General features: G+C 34.2%; 1 protein-coding gene across 1 annotated transcript; it reads left to right on the forward strand.

The window, feature by feature from the left end:
- The first annotated feature begins 200 nt into the window (after positions 1 to 200).
- LOC126970456 (cyclin-A2) lies at positions 201 to 16,475 on the forward strand. The gene is made up of 8 exons (XM_050816356.1): positions 201 to 619; positions 689 to 975; positions 5,670 to 5,892; positions 6,731 to 6,954; positions 7,786 to 7,990; positions 8,743 to 8,911; positions 10,750 to 10,888; positions 15,086 to 16,475. The coding sequence occupies exons 1-8, from the start codon at positions 473 to 475 to the stop codon at positions 15,195 to 15,197; spliced, it is 1,506 nt and encodes a 501-aa protein (XP_050672313.1). The 5' UTR covers positions 201 to 472; the 3' UTR covers positions 15,198 to 16,475.
- The last annotated feature ends 1,613 nt before the right edge of the window (positions 16,476 to 18,088 follow it).

Raw genomic sequence — 18,088 nt, forward strand, 5'->3', positions numbered from 1 at the left:
AGTAATCACCAATAAGACTTTATTTTATAATCATAATAATCTAGTTTGTATTTTTATATGTACAAATAATGGCCTTACTACATGCGTGATTTAACAATTATGTATTCTGTAGTGTGCCAGAAACATTTCCACGTTCGTTATTGGTTGAAATTTAAAATAAGAATAGATTAAAGAGGAACGTTATTTGCAACAGCTGAATCCATCAAATTGGTCAAAATCCTGGACAAAACTAAACTCTTTGATTAAAATGTGTCTTTTCTGTTAGCATTATCTATCCTTTTAAGTGGAATTTTGCTTTTTGCAGAAAAAACATTACATCTACATTTTTACATTTACAAAAATGCTTTTATAAACTAAACTTTTACACGAATTTTTGCCATTTGAACATTGTGCCCCGCGTTCCGTAATCCGTTGTTGCGTTGTATCAAACTCAACTGCCTTACTGTTTACGGAAACGGGGAAGCAAATAGCAATGGCATCATTTAGAATTCACGAGGATCAAGAAAATGCTGCTTTGGGATTAAGAAAAGATGCAGATGTGTTTTCAGCTGCAACACAAAGGCGTGCGTTGGGTGATCTCGGCCAGTTTGCATGCAATCAAAATCGCAATGCGAAACATGTAAGTTCTCCCATTGTAGGTATCATCTAAAATATTAGGTCGTTATTAAATTATATTTCTTTTTGATAGGTTGGATTAGGTAACGGACCATGTAAAGTTCAAGATGAAAATAGAAATGTTCGTCAAATAATAAACGAAAAAAATATCGTGCCCCCCGTGGCTCAATTTCGCGCGTTTAGCGTTTATGAAGACAATTCAGAAAATGAGGTGAAGAAAAGAGAACCAACCTACAAGCCCTTTGTTGCCAAAGAAATAAAAAAAGACAACTTTTTCATCAGTGCTGCTGAGAATGTCAAGGCTCTATGTGCTCAAGCAGAAAAGCAAAGTGAAAAGTCCAAGGAAGCCGCTGAAGTAAGGTAAGTGATAGTATCTCATCTGTTTTATTTGATTGTCTTCTTGTCCGCATCTATATTTAAATCTAATTCTTTAGCTTGACAGCCAACCACAGAACAATGAGTTCTTATATGCGGATAAGAACTCCTTGTTACAGTATAATCATCTTGGTAAGTATACTACTTTCTTACAGTCAGATTATTACATTAAGAAATTGTTTTTCCATTTCCAAGAACTGAAAAGAATCATATTTAATTGTTTTATAGCTGCTGTGATCTGTAAATTGTGTGGTTGCCTGCTGATATTCACTGAAAGATACAGGTCTAAGTAGTCAGAGAAGTACCAATGCATTTAACATTTGCACTGTCATAGAGATGGTAGTAGTGGCATATGGCTGGTAGGCTGAGGGTAGACATATACTTCCAGTTGTCACATCCATTGGTAGCATGTATAGACCTTCAAACTTTTTTTACATTTCAACTCCTTTATTTCCTTTATAGCAGTTGTTGTGTTAGATTTATTACTATGGCAAAAAAATCCTGATTCTATTACATAGATTATAAAAATTGTGGATACTGTGAAAAATGTAAGTGAGGATAAAACTTATTGAGTTTCTTGCCGGTTCTTCTCAGAACAAGGCCTCCTGGTAGTCTCTTGAATTGATAGCCATCAAAATTGACTTGTGTACAAATTGTACCTATATGTATAAATAAATTTCATTTCATAGAAGAAGAGGTAGATAAGAAGTCAGCATGTGTAATATTACAGATAGGTAAGTTAATAAGATATATTTTATTATTCATTTCAACCAGACGACGTCCACTGCTGGACAAAGACCTCCTCCAAAGATTGCCATGACAATTGATTGGTCCTGAGCTGCTCTCATCCAACATATTCTGGCAATCTTCAACAGATCATCTCGTAGTTACGGTGGCAATCTAATCAAAAATGTCAAATCATTCGATCACCCTAAGCTTTAGGCATGTGTTAAGTGGGCCATCACATTCTACTGCTAAAAACAATAGTTTGGAAATCTGCTAAAACAAACAGCTATTTCACGCACACCACTGATTGTTGGTAAACATATTTAAATTAGAAAAGTACTCAGTATTTTGGTTTCAATCAATAATCTTGAGTGGGACTGCAATGTTATGGACAGGGTGTATCTCTTATCATTAGGTGAAAGTCTTGCTCAGCTTATCACTTTTAAAATACAAATTTAAAAAAAAACATTCATGAGACCATGAAAGCAAGTGAAAGTGGTTTAGTCTGTGACATGCCTAAATACAAATACCAGGCTGCAATACAGTAAATTAGTCCTGGCAAGAATGTCATGTGTAGGGGGAGCACACCATTTACACTTACACCCCATCTTGTTCCATCTGGAAGTAGAGAGGACTCACTGAATGAAATGTAATTGTTACACTTTAAGTGCTATTATTATATTTATAAAATTTCTACATGTTTTAATGTATTGTGTACTGAAAAATATTGGTCTTCAAAATATTGCTTAAGCATTAGAGGGTGCATAGCTAGTACTTAAGTGTTTTTTAAATCTACCTTCACTCAACTTCTATTATATAAAACTTATTTGAATTTATCTAGATTAAAATGTAGAATTTATCAATAAAAATGCATTGCTTTGCTTCTTACAACCTTTCATTTTATAATTTATAAATATAATAAAACCATTTAAAAATCAATTATCACCTTATTTCAATTTTATCCACATAATATGACAGAATACTAAATAAAAATTTGGTTGTTATGAAGGCTAATGAGAGGTGATTCATAACATATTGTTCTGTACAATTTAATAAAATGATTATAATGTTGTAAATAGCACTGGCACTAGGGCAGATGTCTCCCAAAGGTACCAGTATCTGCCCTCCACATACCAGTGTTTAATGATTTCTTATATTATTATCTTTCATTGTCAATAGGGTATATGCATGTAACTTATATTTAGCTGAAATATTATTTTTTCTAATCTTTATTAGTATCTACTTTATCTTAGTTTTTTTTTTTATTAAATTTGTGCTGAATAATACATTTTAAATATACAAAAGTGCAATTAATATGTGAGAAATATAAAACATCAAAACGCAATGCTATTATTGTCAAAGTCTAGATAAACATAAGCAATGTTATGGTACCTAGATATTATATTTGATGGTTAGCAATCTATTAAATTATATTTTGGTTTTTTGGTAATGTCTGTATAATTATTATTTACAATGACTGAAAGTGGATTTGTTAAAATGCAATCCGATAATCTTCCAAAAATAGATGTGTTTATGATGTTGTTTGATGATGTGTTTTTGTGTTTCGAACCCAGATTTTATTTCATCTGAATTTATAAGAGTGAAAGTTGCAAGGTAATTATGTGGTAATTAATTTAATTTTTAAGTTTTCTCAATTCACATTTTCTCACATTAATTTCTAAAACTAAACATAATATTTAAATGCAGAAAATACAATTTAATTGGAATTTATCCCTCCTGCCTTGTCAACCAACATCAAACACATTGTACAACTTTAAAAGTGCTCCATATTTTTTTAGTAAATTAAATTGATTAAATTGCATAAAGGTCATAAAAGTGATAAAATAACAACTTATAAAACGGTTGAGAAAGTGGGAAAAGAACCTTTTAGTTAACAGGAAGGAAAATAAAGTGAAAATTAGAAAACATCAACTAGTACAACGAACAATTGAAAGTAAAGAAAAAGAAGAAAATAAATGTGTCAAAAATTTTTTGCACCTTTGTCTAAACTAGATTGAAATAAATATTTGGACTGTCATTATTAAGGACACTCACTATATAAAGAAATAAACGAACAAGTTAATTCAACGAGTTAACAAGTGAGAACATACTCACTTCTCAAAGCTCATTCCACAGTTTGGTTGTATGAAAGTTCCGTGAAGAAAGTTCCTTGAAAACCGCACTGTGGAGGATATGCCACAATCAAACAGCTCTTCGGAACTCCCCGTGATAAATGCAGTCGAAAACACAATGAAGTGAGCAATGTCCCTACGCAACGCCAAGTTATCTAGCAGTTCACAGAGCAGTGCGTCCCCCACAATTCGAGCAGCTCTGTGTTGCACTCGGTCAAATGGTTACTGTGTATACCACTTTGCTCAAATAGTTGAGTCTCTTGGAACTCCTGCTTTATCTAGTGCACTTTTAGAAGTATCTTTGGCACCAGAAAATACTTTTAAGTTTTTGCCTTTAGTCAATTATTTTATAAATCACAAATTGTAATTAAATTTAATACATTTCACCAGAATTATTACAATTTTGTTTACACAAGACAAGTGCTGATCCAATATTACCCCGCGCCCGCTCATTGTATGAATTATTACTATATTATGTAATGAAGTGTCATGGACTGAATTAGTTTTATTGCGAATTTATAGGCATTTCTAGGTAAAAAAAAGGTTCTAAATAAGTAATCACCAACATATTATATACTAAATCTTCTCCGTAACACGCAGCATCTATGGTACAAGAATTATTCTGATCGGTTCAGTAGTTTTCGCAGTATTAACCGAAGGCCCCGGCCATACATTTATTAGTACAATATAGATTCTTGGTATACACTTACTTGACTTGACGTCAAAGAAACCCCTCGCAAAATGGCGCGTTTGAATAGCCGAAATATATTGCCAGGAAAGAATATTTATTTTTTAACCGACTTCAAAAAAGGAGGACGTTCTCGTATTTTTTTTTATTTTTGTAACCTCAAAACATTCCACTGGGTGAACCGATTTTGATTATTCTTTTTTATTTGAAAGCTGCTGCTTCCCGTGTGGTCCCATTGTAATTTGGTCCACATCTGACCATCATGCATCCACCAGCATTCATGAGAAAACCATAAGTCTTTAAATTTGCTATACGTATGTATAGCAAAGTGGATGATAAATTTACGCATAACTCAATATCACGCCAACCGATTTCGATGATTCTTTTTTTATTGGAAAGGATATACTTCAAAGATAGATTGGTGAGTGTTTGGTTAGGTTCTGATTACGGAATCCATGACAAAGTAACGGAACTCTTCAATTATTAAGAGCAAATTAAAGATAATCGGCCGAATCTTTTTTATGCTATGGTATAAATAGATTCCAAAAATTACAATAATCGTAACTAGAATTAGATTAATTAATTAGATTGTAGAAAAATACGCAATTTTTTTATACTTTTTAGTGCACATTATAGATATAATTGTTTTGGAATAGTGTTTTTGAAGTCAGTTGTTTTTTTTAATTGAATTAGAATCCAAATGTTTTGAGTTTTCTTTAGTGTTAATTCCGCCAATATTTGTCTTTAAACAATTCGACACGTGTTTCACCTCTACACGACGCATCCTCAAGACATGTTGACTCGCCAAAATCTGGCAGACAGACTCTAAGAAAAAAGACTTCGCATAATTATGGATTTCCGCAAAGTAACGCCTACTTCAATAAATATGAATAAGAATGTTTTTATCTACAATTTGATGTGTGTGATAATTTTTATAATGTAAAAAATAAAATTTAATAATTTAGAAAATTCATGCATATACCCTATTGTCAAGCTTCTATTAAACACCAAAAAATTTAAATGAGGATAATATTTGTAGCTGTAAACAAAAACTTTGTTATTATTTAGGTATGTGGGCTGAAAATACCCACATATTATTATAACTTCTCATGATTTATATGATTTTTTTTTAGAGCACCACTGCAAGAAAAAGTTGAAGAGAAAAAAGAGCATGATGTTGTCGCATCACCAATGTCAGTTGTGGATTCCAGCATCCTATCAATGTCAATATCTAAAAATGAGAGTCAAATGCTGGATGATACATTGGATGCCACAACTGCACAGACCGATAAAGAGATGTTCTTCCATGTCGCTGAATACAGGCAGGACATATATGACTACATGAAGGAAATAGAGGTTACACATTTTATTTGACTTGATTCAAAATTGTTAATCATAATGATGTTTTGTAATTTCCGGGGGCCCAGTGGCTAGTGTGTTGGTTATCAGGGAGGTGCCAATTTGATGCTTGGCTGTCACATGTGTTTGCGATTTCTTATGATATTGTACTTATGGTGAAGGAAACCATTGTTACAAAACCTACACCTACCTCTGAATATATTCAAAGGTTTATTTGTTTAATTCACTAACTTGCATTCAGGCTTTCAAGGGTTTGAACCCAGTGTGTTTTTTCACGCAAAATGAGCGCACCAGGTCCAAAAAATTTCCCGTGAATACATTGGTATTGACCTGTGATGGTTTGGAAGAAGTAGTCTAATATTTAATGATGAGGGTACTTTAAAAAAAAGTGATTTGACATTTATCATAAATGAGCTATTTTGAATGTTGACTTATCTTCTTACTAGCTTGTTCTTGTCCTCTTATATAAAAACAGACAGTAATTAGCAATATGTAGTATTTACATAAAGATTAGAATTAATTATAAAAACCCAATTTTACCACAATGAATTTGACCATGAATTAAACTACAGTTAAACATTAACCTTATTCATACATAAGTCCATCTGCTAACCTAATATTAAACTTATTTAAGCTATCAAAATGCTTTATCAAATATATCATACTAAACAGTTAAGCTAATAATTGAGGTGTCATTTTGAATATAGCAGTAAAATTTACTTAGTAATGTCTTAATAATGATGTCCATGTGTCTCTTGCCCCCTTTGCCCCCTCTTATAAGAGTATAAAAATACTTTTATTATAATTGTAGTATAAAACTTTTTGTTATTTTTAGGTAAAAAATAGAGCAAACCCTCGTTACATGAGGAAACAGCCCGATATAACACCCGCAATGAGATCCATACTTGTTGACTGGTTGGTGGAGGTCTGTGACGAGTACAATCAGCAGAGTGAGACGCTGCACCTAGCTGTCTCGTATGTGGATAGGTTTTTGTCATACATGAGTGTTGTCAGGACTAAGCTCCAGCTTGTTGGGACAGCGGCTACATACATTGCTTCGTAAGTTTTATTTTATAGAAATAACTATTTCTGCCGTGAAGTAGTAATGTGTAAACATTACTGTGTCTCGGTCTGAAGGGCGCCGTAGCTAGTGAAATTACTGGGCAAATGAGACTTAACATCTTATGTCCCAAGGTGACGAGCGCAATTGTGGTGCAGCATAGAATTTTTAAGTTTTTCAAGAACAGGATTCTTGGCTTGAACAGTGACGGCACTGCATTTTAATGGGCAGGGCGTATCAATTACCATCAGCTGAACGTCCTGATCGTCTCGTCCCTAATTTTCATGTATTTTTTTTAAAAATCACAATTACGTGGTCGCATAACACGGCACGAAGTAGATGTCAGTGCCTACGCTACGCTCGGCTACTAGATTTCTTACAGGATGTTCCGAAATGATATTATGGAAAATTGATATATTTAAGGTGAATTATGTATTTTTTTTATTACAGTTAAGTAGTTCTATTCGTGTGTTTATTTATTATCGCCATAGTAGCGCCAAACTTTAAATAATGATATTTGGTTGGCTAACATATCTAAATTAATAATGTTTATAATTTAAATAAAGCCAGTATTTTGGTACACTTCCCCGTAATGATAGTTTGAATTTTATGTTATCATAGTATTGTAAATAATGTTATAAGATTTGTTCTGTTTGAATAAATGTGTAAATAGAGAAGCTAATATTGTATTTAAATCTTGAATTGGAATAATAACATTTTTTAAATGTGATATAAATTACTAGATTCACAATCAATGTAACTGATTTTAAAAATCTAATTCCATAATATTTAACTTTACTTGATATGTCATGCTATATTTATTTCTATAGAAAATATGAAGAAGTCTATCCACCTGAAGTATCGGAGTTTGTCTACATAACAGATGATACCTACACGAAGAAGGAAGTGCTGCGAATGGAGCATCTCATATTAAAAGTTTTGTCCTTTGACCTCTCCACACCGACATCACTGGCTTTCCTCTCAAACTATTGTATTTCCAATGGCCTATCAAAGAAGACCTTTAATTTGGCTGCAGTAAGTAATCATAAGTTATCACTACCAAATCACAAAATACTAAATACTAAAATGGCGAATATCAAACAGGCACAATAGCACTTTGACATCTGCCAGTCCAGTGGTATATAGTAGAGGTCTAACGCTGAAGATAAAAAGAAGTATTTTATACGACAAATATAAGAACTTCTACAGGGAGTGAATTAATTAGGAATCGATTGGTTATTAATATTGCTCAACTACTTAGCGGTTATAGTTATGTGATTGGTAATTGTATATTACAATAATTTGTAAATAATATTTTTGTCACTTTTGAACAAACAAAACCTGACAAAGAAAGGCCATGGATAAGTGCCATTGCATCGATATCACATCAATTAACATACAGTTCTTGCAAAAATATGAAAGTAAAGAATAAACTATTATAAAAGTTTTCTCACGTCAATAGTCTTTTTTTTTAAACGCACACCTAAGTCGTATCGTAGTAATTAACTAACCTCTATTTTGAGCAATTCACGCACACAAAAATTGCGAGTGAGACTATCTAGATTCTAGACGTATGAATTATCTAAGTTAATAATATTAACTAACTAATAAACTTCATTCAATATAATTTCGAGCTTCTTACATAAAGTAACTGTTTTTTTAACTGCATCTCTATTGATTCCTCAATTTCTATTTGTTTTGTCTATAATCACTATAGTAATATGTAGGTACCAATTGTTTATTTTTTATGAATGAAATAGGTACTCATCAGTTTTAATTGTTTCCAGTACATTGTAGAGTTAACTCTGCTGGAAGCCGACCCATACCTGCAGTTCAAGCCGTCAGTGATAGCAGCGGGTGCCCTGGCGACCGCGCGACACTGTCTCCTGTGTGACGCCTCCGACTGCCACCTGCCTCACGACGACCAGTCACCACGCTCACTCTGTGCTGATACCGGTCCGTTGTCATTTGAAATATATGTCTAACTGATATACAATCAGCGGTGGATTTACACTAGGGGCAGTTGGGTCGAGCGCCCAGGGCGGCAAAATTTGGAAAGTGGAATAATTTTTTTTTAGTCTTATCAATGTTGCTCAATATAATTAATTAATTCTGTTAATTAATAATTTCTGGTTTAATTGATAATTCAAGAAATTCAATTTATCCATGCCAAAATTATAATTAACAAATAATTTTGTAAATTATAATTTTGGCATGTTTAGTAAAAAATAAAAACTTATTCCCTTGGAGATTTAAATGAATAATCGATTTTTTTATTTTCTGGAATTACAAAAAAATTAATTAGTATTTGTTTTGATAAAGTTTCTGCAACAAATTAGGTATTTTAGTTTTGAAAAATAAAATATATAAACTATAAGTTTAAGTAAAATTATTAGGGCGGATTTTTTTCCGGTGCCCAGGGGCGGCATTAAGTTTAAATCCCGCCCTGTATATACTGATATAATGGTTTTCTAGCAAGGTAGGCACTGTGAATCTAACGTCGTGAAAGTCGTAGTTTAGCTTTGGAATATGTGAAGATTTACCGTAGGTTATGTTAAGATATTACCGTAGGTATTTAGTATCTCACGTGAGGAGAAATTTTATGAGTGGATGTCCCATAGAAGTTTGGTTAAAAAATAACGCAACCAAATTAAACTAAATTAACTTTAACACTAGTGCTAGGTTCTTAACGAGGTAGGCACTGCCCAATTGCCTATATGATATGCACGCCCCTGTGTAATACCCACATATTGATAGCGCAACCGCCATCTTTATGGCGTCATTGCCGGACAGACGCTTCAAACAATTAGTACTATAGTAGTACTCGGCTCCCTGATCCATCTCTTCCAAAATTATTAATATTAATTTAATAATTATAATAATAAATTCTAAACAACTACAAATAAATTATTATTATTTCAGTAGAAATTTATAGTTATATTTGAATTTTTATTGCTCAATCACGCAAGAAGGCCTATCAGATCCAAATGCTTAGCCAAATAAACAAACATTGATTTTTGTCAGCCAATCTGCAACGGTCGAGTAAGATGGGTTGACTTGACTAGCATTTAATGTGTTTATATTGCAATGCGGAACAATTTTTTTCAACTTCGCATTCAGAAGATACTTTTCATAATTCATTCATAACAATTGTCTTAGATAATTAATAATTCTTAATAATCGGCTTAGTACTTTTTCCCCAATGCACATTAAATTCCACCACAGTAATTATGTCTTAAACTCTCCTCTACAGCTAATGTTACAATTATATAATTGTATTTTTAATATAGATGAAAACATTGATATCTTGTTTTTAAACTTTCTTAATTTTAAAAAACAAATTTATATTGCTTTCCAAAATTGATAGATTTTAGATTTTAAAATATCACATGTATATCGTATAGTAATGTTGTGCCTACCTATAATTTAGTACATCTAAACTATTTTATTATATTTGTTTAATTCTTAGTGCATAAGTTAATAAATTGTATTAAGTTGGTAAGCCTTTATGAATAAATATATAGATAAATAATTTATCCTAGATATAGCCTCTAGCTGCTAGGCAGCCGATGAAAACGTTCTAGGTTCATTACTTTAGTGTGTGTGAAAGGCAACGTTTTACACTCGCGATTTGCTTGTCACTTTATAGTTTGTTTGTAAATAGAGGTTAGCTGTCAACCTCATTTTTTTCGACTTTTTTCATAGTGTATCTAGACGTATAAATAGTATAAGATAATTATATTCATATGTACTGAATAAATCTTACGTCAATTGCTTCTTTGTATGTTCTATAGCATGGCCCGCGTCTTTAGTGGAGAACTCTGGCTACACCCTACGTGAGCTGGAGCCCTGTATGCGGGAGCTCGCCAGGTCACACTCTCACGCCTCCCTTCAGCCATACAAGGCCGTACCTGACAAGTACAGTAACAACAAGTAAGTGTACCAATTACATAATATATTTACAGCTAATCTAGTTCGTCCGCTGTGCGATTTTCAACATTGTTAGTTACACCTATATATACTACACAGCCACATTATCTCTAGACCTCGCTGGAACATGAGGCACCCTCCCGTTCCCCTTACACTCCCTTTTGCAGTTTCATTTGCGTTACATATCGTGATATTTTCCTGCAAATTTGTCTAAAAAAGCGAGACTCATCTCGTCCAACTGCTCGCTTAGCTCCTCACGCAGGAATCTTAAATAATTGCCTGTTCAACGTGTCATTGGCGAGCAATTTCTGCACTTCCTCTTCCAAGCTGTCTGGCAAGTGTGGCTGGCCTACGTCAACGCGCTAGAAAACATTGCACGACGGCAACAAGAGACCGAGCGGGTGCAAATCGTTCCCTGCAGCTGCGGCTTAGTTACAATCATTGCGAATTAGCATGATGAAATACTCTTCATTCGAGTACTTGACACTTTTAAACTATCACTCACATAAATACCGAAAATCACGCAATTGACACGAGCGCAAAATTTGCACGTCTGATCCAGAAGCGAGTAGATGGTTGACTAACGCAATAATTCTAATATCCACCTTCGTTGGCATATTTGGTTCTTGCCCGCCTTATTCGTTAAAGCCGCCACTCAGTCTTTTTTGTAGCGGTCAATCTTAGAGGTTTTTTTTTATTTTTTTGTACTATTTTTATTGCTGTCTCCGCATTACTGTCTGCTGGCACAAAAGGACGAAGCACATTCAGATACGTCATTTCTTTGTACGCGAGTGTGTGACTACAGGAAGCCTTAAGGTCCTTAAAGTAGATGCAGCGAAACAGCTCGCCGACTTCCTAACTAAGCCGCTATTCAAGCCACGGATAAAAGAGCTGAGCACTCTTATAGGCTTAGCCTAGCCAAAAACGAGACGGGATGTTAAGAAGGTAGTAAGCCTTTAGCCTACGCACCTTCTTGGTAAACGAACGTTATAATTGTCAAATGTTTTATGTGTTGACATCTGTCTGAAAGAATTATGTTTCGATTCCGTATTTGTTTCATGTTGTAATTATATTATAAATATATTATACTCCTGTTTACTTCCACATCAGTTCATTATTCGTTAATATGGTAGCAGAGCGTGGTTAGATTGGCATACTTAGTTCTAATAATTTAACAAAGTTGGACCTGTAGTCAAGATGGATAAATCTATTGCAGAGGTTTCCAAGGTTCGAATTGGGGATTTAGATGCCAAGAAATTCAATTCGTGGAAGTTTAGAGTTTTCATGGTACTAAAGGGGCTACCAGGAGCAAGAGATGTGTTGGAAGGAAAGAAACCTAGGCCAACACTACTGCCTAATGCCACACCAGAAGACAAGACGAGGTATGAAAAAGAAGTACAGGAATACGATAAGCTCGATAGCGTAATTTCCGTCCTGTTGAAATGAAATCTGCAAGATGACATACTAGAGAAAATGATGCGCTTCAACTACTCAAAAGATATGTGGGAAGAGTTACACAGTAGATAAAAGCTACGAGTTGTGCCACACTTTCTTCTCATACAAGAGAGACACTAGCAATCATGCTAGGCATGATATGGCAAGTCATATTTCGACGCTCAAGAATTTATGGCATGAACTACACAGAGCTCTGGAACTGGAAAAGGATCTGCAAGATATTCTGTTAATCTACAAAATTCTTGATACGTTACAGCCGGAATACATGATGTTCAAATCAAGCTGGCTCTTGATGACGAAGAAGGAACGCACAGTTGATAACCTGACTGTCCAGTTGTGTTCTCATGAGAAGGTTATTGTAAAAGTATAAGAAAACGATGAATGCAGCAGCAATGCTGACGCATTATGGGTAAAATCAGGAAAGAAGGAAGTCAAAGCTAACAGCAAAGAAGAAAGCAAGGTAGAGACGCGAAAAGATGAGAAAAGGTGCAATTATTGTGGCAAACTCGGTCACTTTGTAAGGAAATGTGAGAAATGGATAAGTGATGGAAGGCCAAAGAAGTCAAAAAATGACAATAAGAATGTCAACATGATTATCTTGTCCATAACTGCTAATGAAACAAAAGATACGATAAATTTTTATGTGGACAATGGAGCAACAGATCACGTAACAAATAGAGACGATCTTTTTGTGGAGTTTAACCATTTCAAGAGCAAGCACACAGTACGAGGCGCTAATGGACAACAAATTCATGCAGTAGGGATTGGTACCATTAGAGCAGAAGCACATGTAGATGGTGAAGTACATCAGATTACCTTAAAGAACTTATGGTACGTACCCACCATACGTCGAAATCTTTTCTCAGTCCTTGCGGCACATGATATTTCGAATAATAGCACATTGGAGTCAACACCAACAACGTGCATATATTTAAGGTGAACGGTGTAAAGCTGTTAATTGGAAAGAGAGAGAACCACGGTGATCTCTATTGCCTAGTAATGAGATGTTTAAAGCCTGCAGAAGTAAACCAGTTATCGACACTGAACCTTATACGCAATCGTGGCAATCTTAGACCTCCAAATCGATACAGAGATTTTATGTGTAATATCTGTCATGCACAGTCCAAACCAGATCGGCCTATAATACAACCGACCACATACAAGCAAGCGATTGAAAGTGCTGAAGCTGACAAATGGCGTAAAGCAATGGAAAGCGAAATCAACTCTCTTAATGAAAATCAAACGTGGGATATGGTAGACTTACCCAAAGATAGGAAAGCGATCCCTTGTAAGTGGGTTTATAAGATCAAGACCAATCCTGATGTCACGGTTGATAAATAATTGATAAAAATGTGAGAGTGATCCATGCCTCTTCGTAAGAAACAAGGATAGCAAGGATAAGAAACTGATCCTGGCGTTGTACATAGACAATGGGTTGATCGCCTCAGCGAACCAGAAAGAGGCTGAGAGTTTTTTATATCAATTGAAACAGTGATTTAAGATAACGACAAAATCTGGCTCATACTTTCTGGGGATAGAAATTGAAAGAAAATATGATGGATCAATTAAAATTGATCAAAAGAGTTATGCGAAGCGTCTCCTAGAGAGGTTTAACATGCAGAACTGTAAAGCTGCTGTGACACCGATAGTCAAAGACGCTACTTTACAAAATAATGAGAAAGAAGCAGCTCCATTCCCTTATAGGGAAGCAGTTGGGGCACTTTCTTATTTAGCTGTCGGGACAAGACCAGACATAGCTTACGCTGTTAGTGTTGTCTCAAGAAAATTAGACAATCCCAATCCCGAAGATGTGGTGAGAGTGAATAGAACCTTTCGCTACATAAAAGGGACCATTGATTATGGTATAACATACCAATATTCCACTGCAACAAATAGATGCATTAAAAGCTATAGTGATCTCTGATACTTCTGGAATGGTCTGTATATATTCAAAAGGAGCAATCGCCTGGCAAAGCAAGCGGCAAACTACAGTTGCGATTTCCTCCACAGAGGCGGAGATAGAGGCAGCCAGCGAAACGGACAGAGAGATCATATGGCTCATGAGTATTCTGAAGTTTATGGTGACTGGGGATGTCTATGCAGAACTTCATCTAGACAATGAGTCTGCGATATGTTTAGCCCATGACCCACCTTATGAAAGGCACCAGAGGCCGAAACCAAAAACGAGACGAGATGTTAAAAAGGTAGTAAGCCTTTAGCCTACGCACCTTCTTGGTAAATGAACGCTATAATTGTCAAATGTTTTATGTGTTGACATCTGTCTGAAAGAATTATGTTTCGATTCCGTATTTGTTTCATATTGTAATTATATTATAAATATATTATACTCGTGTTTAAATCCACATCAGTTCATTATTCGTTAATATTAACTGTATATTCATGTTAAATACAGGGGATTTTTAACACATGTGTGTATATTGCACATAGACGCATAAGCTTGTGTTGTCCACACAAGCTTACCCATTGGTTATGTGACAAGTATGGACGGACATCAGAGTTAATTAGGACTATTGTTGGGTACGAAACGCTGCTATAGGGACTATAGGGCTAAATTTAGGATATTTCGGCTAAATACTTATAAGTCGCACACTAACAAACTTTAATATACCTAAATAAGAATATAAAAAAATGTTGATTTGGAGCCTAATACTTATTCATGCCTGTTTTAAATCTGTAAAAAGGGTAATAGCTATTTTAAAATATGAAAATCCATTATTTTTTCAGGTACGAGAGTGTAGCATCAATCGAGCCAAAGCCAATGTTCCCGGTCCGTAAGTATCAACAGGCCGCGCCCGTTACCAACGCTCGCCCGAGTGAAACCGCGCGCACTACCTAGTATGGCATCCTGTCATTGTGGTTGGTTGGATGAATCAAACATGAAATCGCATTTCGGCCTATCCTAGACAAGTCTTGACTGTACTGCCCTAACGTATGACTGGATTTTTTCTAATCTACACAATATATAATGATAGATTATCACATTCATTCCTTATGCATGGGACAGATAACCAATTTGGAGTAATTTAATAAATGGATCGACTGATAATACTTGGATAGATGGATAATCTTGATAGTATTACTTTTAAGTTCACTGGATTACTAACTTTTATGGAATAATGTTAAACTGCTAGCGACATATTATCGCAGCACTTTTAAATATGACTTTGTTTAGAGTGGACTGTGAATAGTCTTTATAAGATTCTGCTTCTAAACATTAGCGGATTTTTGCGATTAGGTTAATACCTTATCCCTACTTATTTTTTGCATGGAACTATTGACCTGTTTGGAGTGTTATTTTAATTATTAAGAAATCTTGTTTCTAGAACTTTACTAGCTTGTCGATATCAGTTCATTCCATATAAACATTCAAGTAACCTTATTTTGGGGTTATATAGATCAGTTTGACCTATACCTACTGCGTCAAAAAGACTTAAATAATACATTTTGATAGCTTTACTCCAAAAATAATAATTAAGTTCACGTGAAAAGCGGTAATTATAAATTATTCTTAAAATTTGATGCATTATTGGTTTACAATAATTAAATCTTAAACTTGTGCTTTTGTGTTGACGAGTGCAAATTTATTATCTTTTAATTTAGTTCAATTGAAATTTTAACTATTTTTACAGATATAACTTGTTGTATTTCACCATTTCTTGAATGTTAATGATTTGCACAGTATATATTTTATTGTTTTTAATTTATTAATTTATTTTATACACACGAATGTCGTATTCTGGAATGCAAAACTACCTTGATACTCTAAAGCATCCACGTAAGTGACTGTATGCTAAGGTGAAAAGTAATTCTGATTATTAATAAATTAAAAGCTTTATTTCTCGCGGACCAATACACCTAATAATACAATTACAAACCTAGTATTAACTTTAGTGTAGTATTAAATAATAATTTGTCATAAAGTTGATGAAGAAGTGCTATTATTTCTCATGAGCACTAATATAATTCATGTTTGTTAGTAAATTATTAATTTTGAGATATAAGGTACTTTTTTAATGATGTTGATAGGTAGTTTATTATGTAATTTAATATGATGAATCTGAATTTTTTCGTCTGAGCTCTTATTTATAGTGTTAATATAGTATTATTAAAACGATTTGTTGTTTCATTTTTTTCTCTCAAAAAACTTCACTTCCAGCCACCATCTGAAAATTTGCGTTCACTTGGACGTAAGCACTGTTCTTATCCAGTGCAAGTTCCTTCTTTTTGACCGCATACAATGAAAAGCGGTTCGTATCATCGACGATCAAGTCGCTTCTGATCGGCTTGATCATTTGGTGTTTGCATGAAGATGTGTGGTTTCGCAATATATAGACATTCTTTATTCGACATAGTTTAATTTTGCTTAGAATGTCTTCTCTTTCTCTCGAGAGAGGCAAATTAAGAAAATAAATCATGCGCCCGCTCGTATGAATAACTTAGAAATGCGTTTAGTACAGGAAGAATGGAACGAAACCTCTCAAGATTTTATTGATAATTTTATTAGGAGTATGCCAAGGAGATTAGAAACAGTTCCAAGGGTTAGTGGGGTCAGTAATATTAAGTAGTACCTACTGCCCTCGTGGGCAATAAATAGCCAATACATACTTATACTGGTAACTTATAGTCCACAGGAACATTCCGAAACCTTATGGAAAAAAATACAAATAAAATGTTGCATACAAATGTTTTATTTCCTATTAGTTTTATTTTTACCTCAGAGAATTAAAACCTCTAGATAGAGCCTCCTGCTGCTAGACAACCGATGAAAACAGGCCAGGCTCATAATATTAGTGTACGTGACAAATTACGTGTTACTCCCGAGATTTGTGTGTCACTTTGTGTTAGTGTGCGTGCATTGCTCAAAATAGAGTTTAACTGTCAACCTCAACTTTATTCGATGTTTTCACTGCTGTCACTGCCTATTTATCGACTTAGTCTAAGAGTTTTATCTTTTGTTATTTAAATTAAATAAATAGGTAGGTACATAACAACCAAATTAATAAATTTGTTTCTTCCAAGGTCTTATACGCACTTTCATTTGCGTTCCTCAATTTGTCCGTGACTGTATTTAAGTGTGTCCAATCCTCGACATTTCACGGCTTTTATCTGGCACTGAATTTTTGTAGCCTATGTAAAAAAAAATGTTTTCACTATAGGACAGTTGACTCGGTTTGAATTGATCATTAAACAACCTGTAGCTTGTATTTAGTAAAGTCCTGAGCCTTTTTAGTTTATTTTCTAAGCCTAGGTATCATAGAGTTCCGTGTTTGAGATAAAGTGAGTATAATATATGCATTATATTTTCTATAGTTTTAGTTAGTCTAATTTTACTTTTTAACTTGGCACCCCTTTACAGTGTCCAAAATTTTTTGTAAATCTGGCACGAGACATGTCTCGTCATGTGTCGAATTGTTTAAAGACAAATATTGGCGGAATTAACACTAAAGAATACTCAAATAATTTTAATAATTATTATAATCTATAACGATCCATCGATCAAATTCAAATATTTTATTCAAAATAGGATTAAAAATCACTTATTGAACGTCAAAAACTACCACCCATTCAAAAGAGACTGCCTCAGACCTGAGAAGAATGGGCGCAAGAAACTCAACGGGCTTTTTTTTTAAATAAAATATGTATTACAATGTGATATCGTACAATAAACATTTATAATTAAAGAGCCTGAGGGTGTTCGCTTCATTCTCAGTCCGTGGCGTCATTAAG

The sequence above is a fragment of the Leptidea sinapis genome, chromosome 21 (genome assembly GCF_905404315.1).
Source record: "Leptidea sinapis chromosome 21, ilLepSina1.1, whole genome shotgun sequence".
NCBI lineage: Eukaryota > Metazoa > Arthropoda > Insecta > Lepidoptera > Pieridae > Leptidea > Leptidea sinapis.

Coding starts and splice junctions, on each gene's coding strand:
- LOC126970456 (XM_050816356.1), top strand. CDS start 473: ATGGCATCATTTAGAATTCACGAGGATCAAGAAAATGCTGCTTTGGGA. Junction 8,912..10,749: donor CTCACTCTGTGCTGATACCG/GTCCGTTGTCAT, acceptor TATGTTCTATAG/CATGGCCCGCGTCTTTAGTG. Junction 10,889..15,085: donor GACAAGTACAGTAACAACAA/GTAAGTGTACCA, acceptor TTATTTTTTCAG/GTACGAGAGTGTAGCATCAA.